This window comes from Penaeus monodon, chromosome 15 (genome assembly GCF_015228065.2).
Source record: "Penaeus monodon isolate SGIC_2016 chromosome 15, NSTDA_Pmon_1, whole genome shotgun sequence".
NCBI lineage: Eukaryota > Metazoa > Arthropoda > Malacostraca > Decapoda > Penaeidae > Penaeus > Penaeus monodon.
In genome coordinates, this window is record NC_051400.1 from 41242068 (window position 1) to 41242319 (window position 252).

A 252-nucleotide genomic window follows, 5' to 3' on the forward strand; every position below is an offset into this window, starting at 1 on the left:
TTACAACCAGGCTTCTTACCAGAAATCCTTCGGTGTTCCCATCCATGTCAGAGGTGTTAGTATTCCCCCGATAATCAGGGTCCATTCGCACGCCGTCAGATTGATGTGAGAAGCTGTAATCGAGTGTATCATCTGTGTGGCGAGGAGGAGGAACACAGTCGAAGCCCCGAAGAGTGTTAGATTAAGGGCGCATTCAGCTACGTACCTGTAAGGTTGAGAGGGAGATTCGGTGATAAGGGCTGATAAAGGGTT

At 49.2% G+C, this 252-nt stretch overlaps 1 protein-coding gene across 1 annotated transcript in view; it reads right to left on the reverse strand.

Moving 5' to 3' along the window:
• Nucleotides 1-252, reverse strand: part of LOC119582374 (amino acid transporter AVT1B-like) — a gene marked incomplete at its 5' end in the record, with an annotated part of 51324 nt that overhangs the window by 46194 nt on the left and 4878 nt on the right. Inside the window, one exon of the mRNA XM_037930588.1 lies at nt 21-205. Within this exon, the coding sequence (XP_037786516.1) occupies nt 21-205 (185 nt within the window). The remainder of the gene's footprint in view (nt 1-20; nt 206-252) is intronic.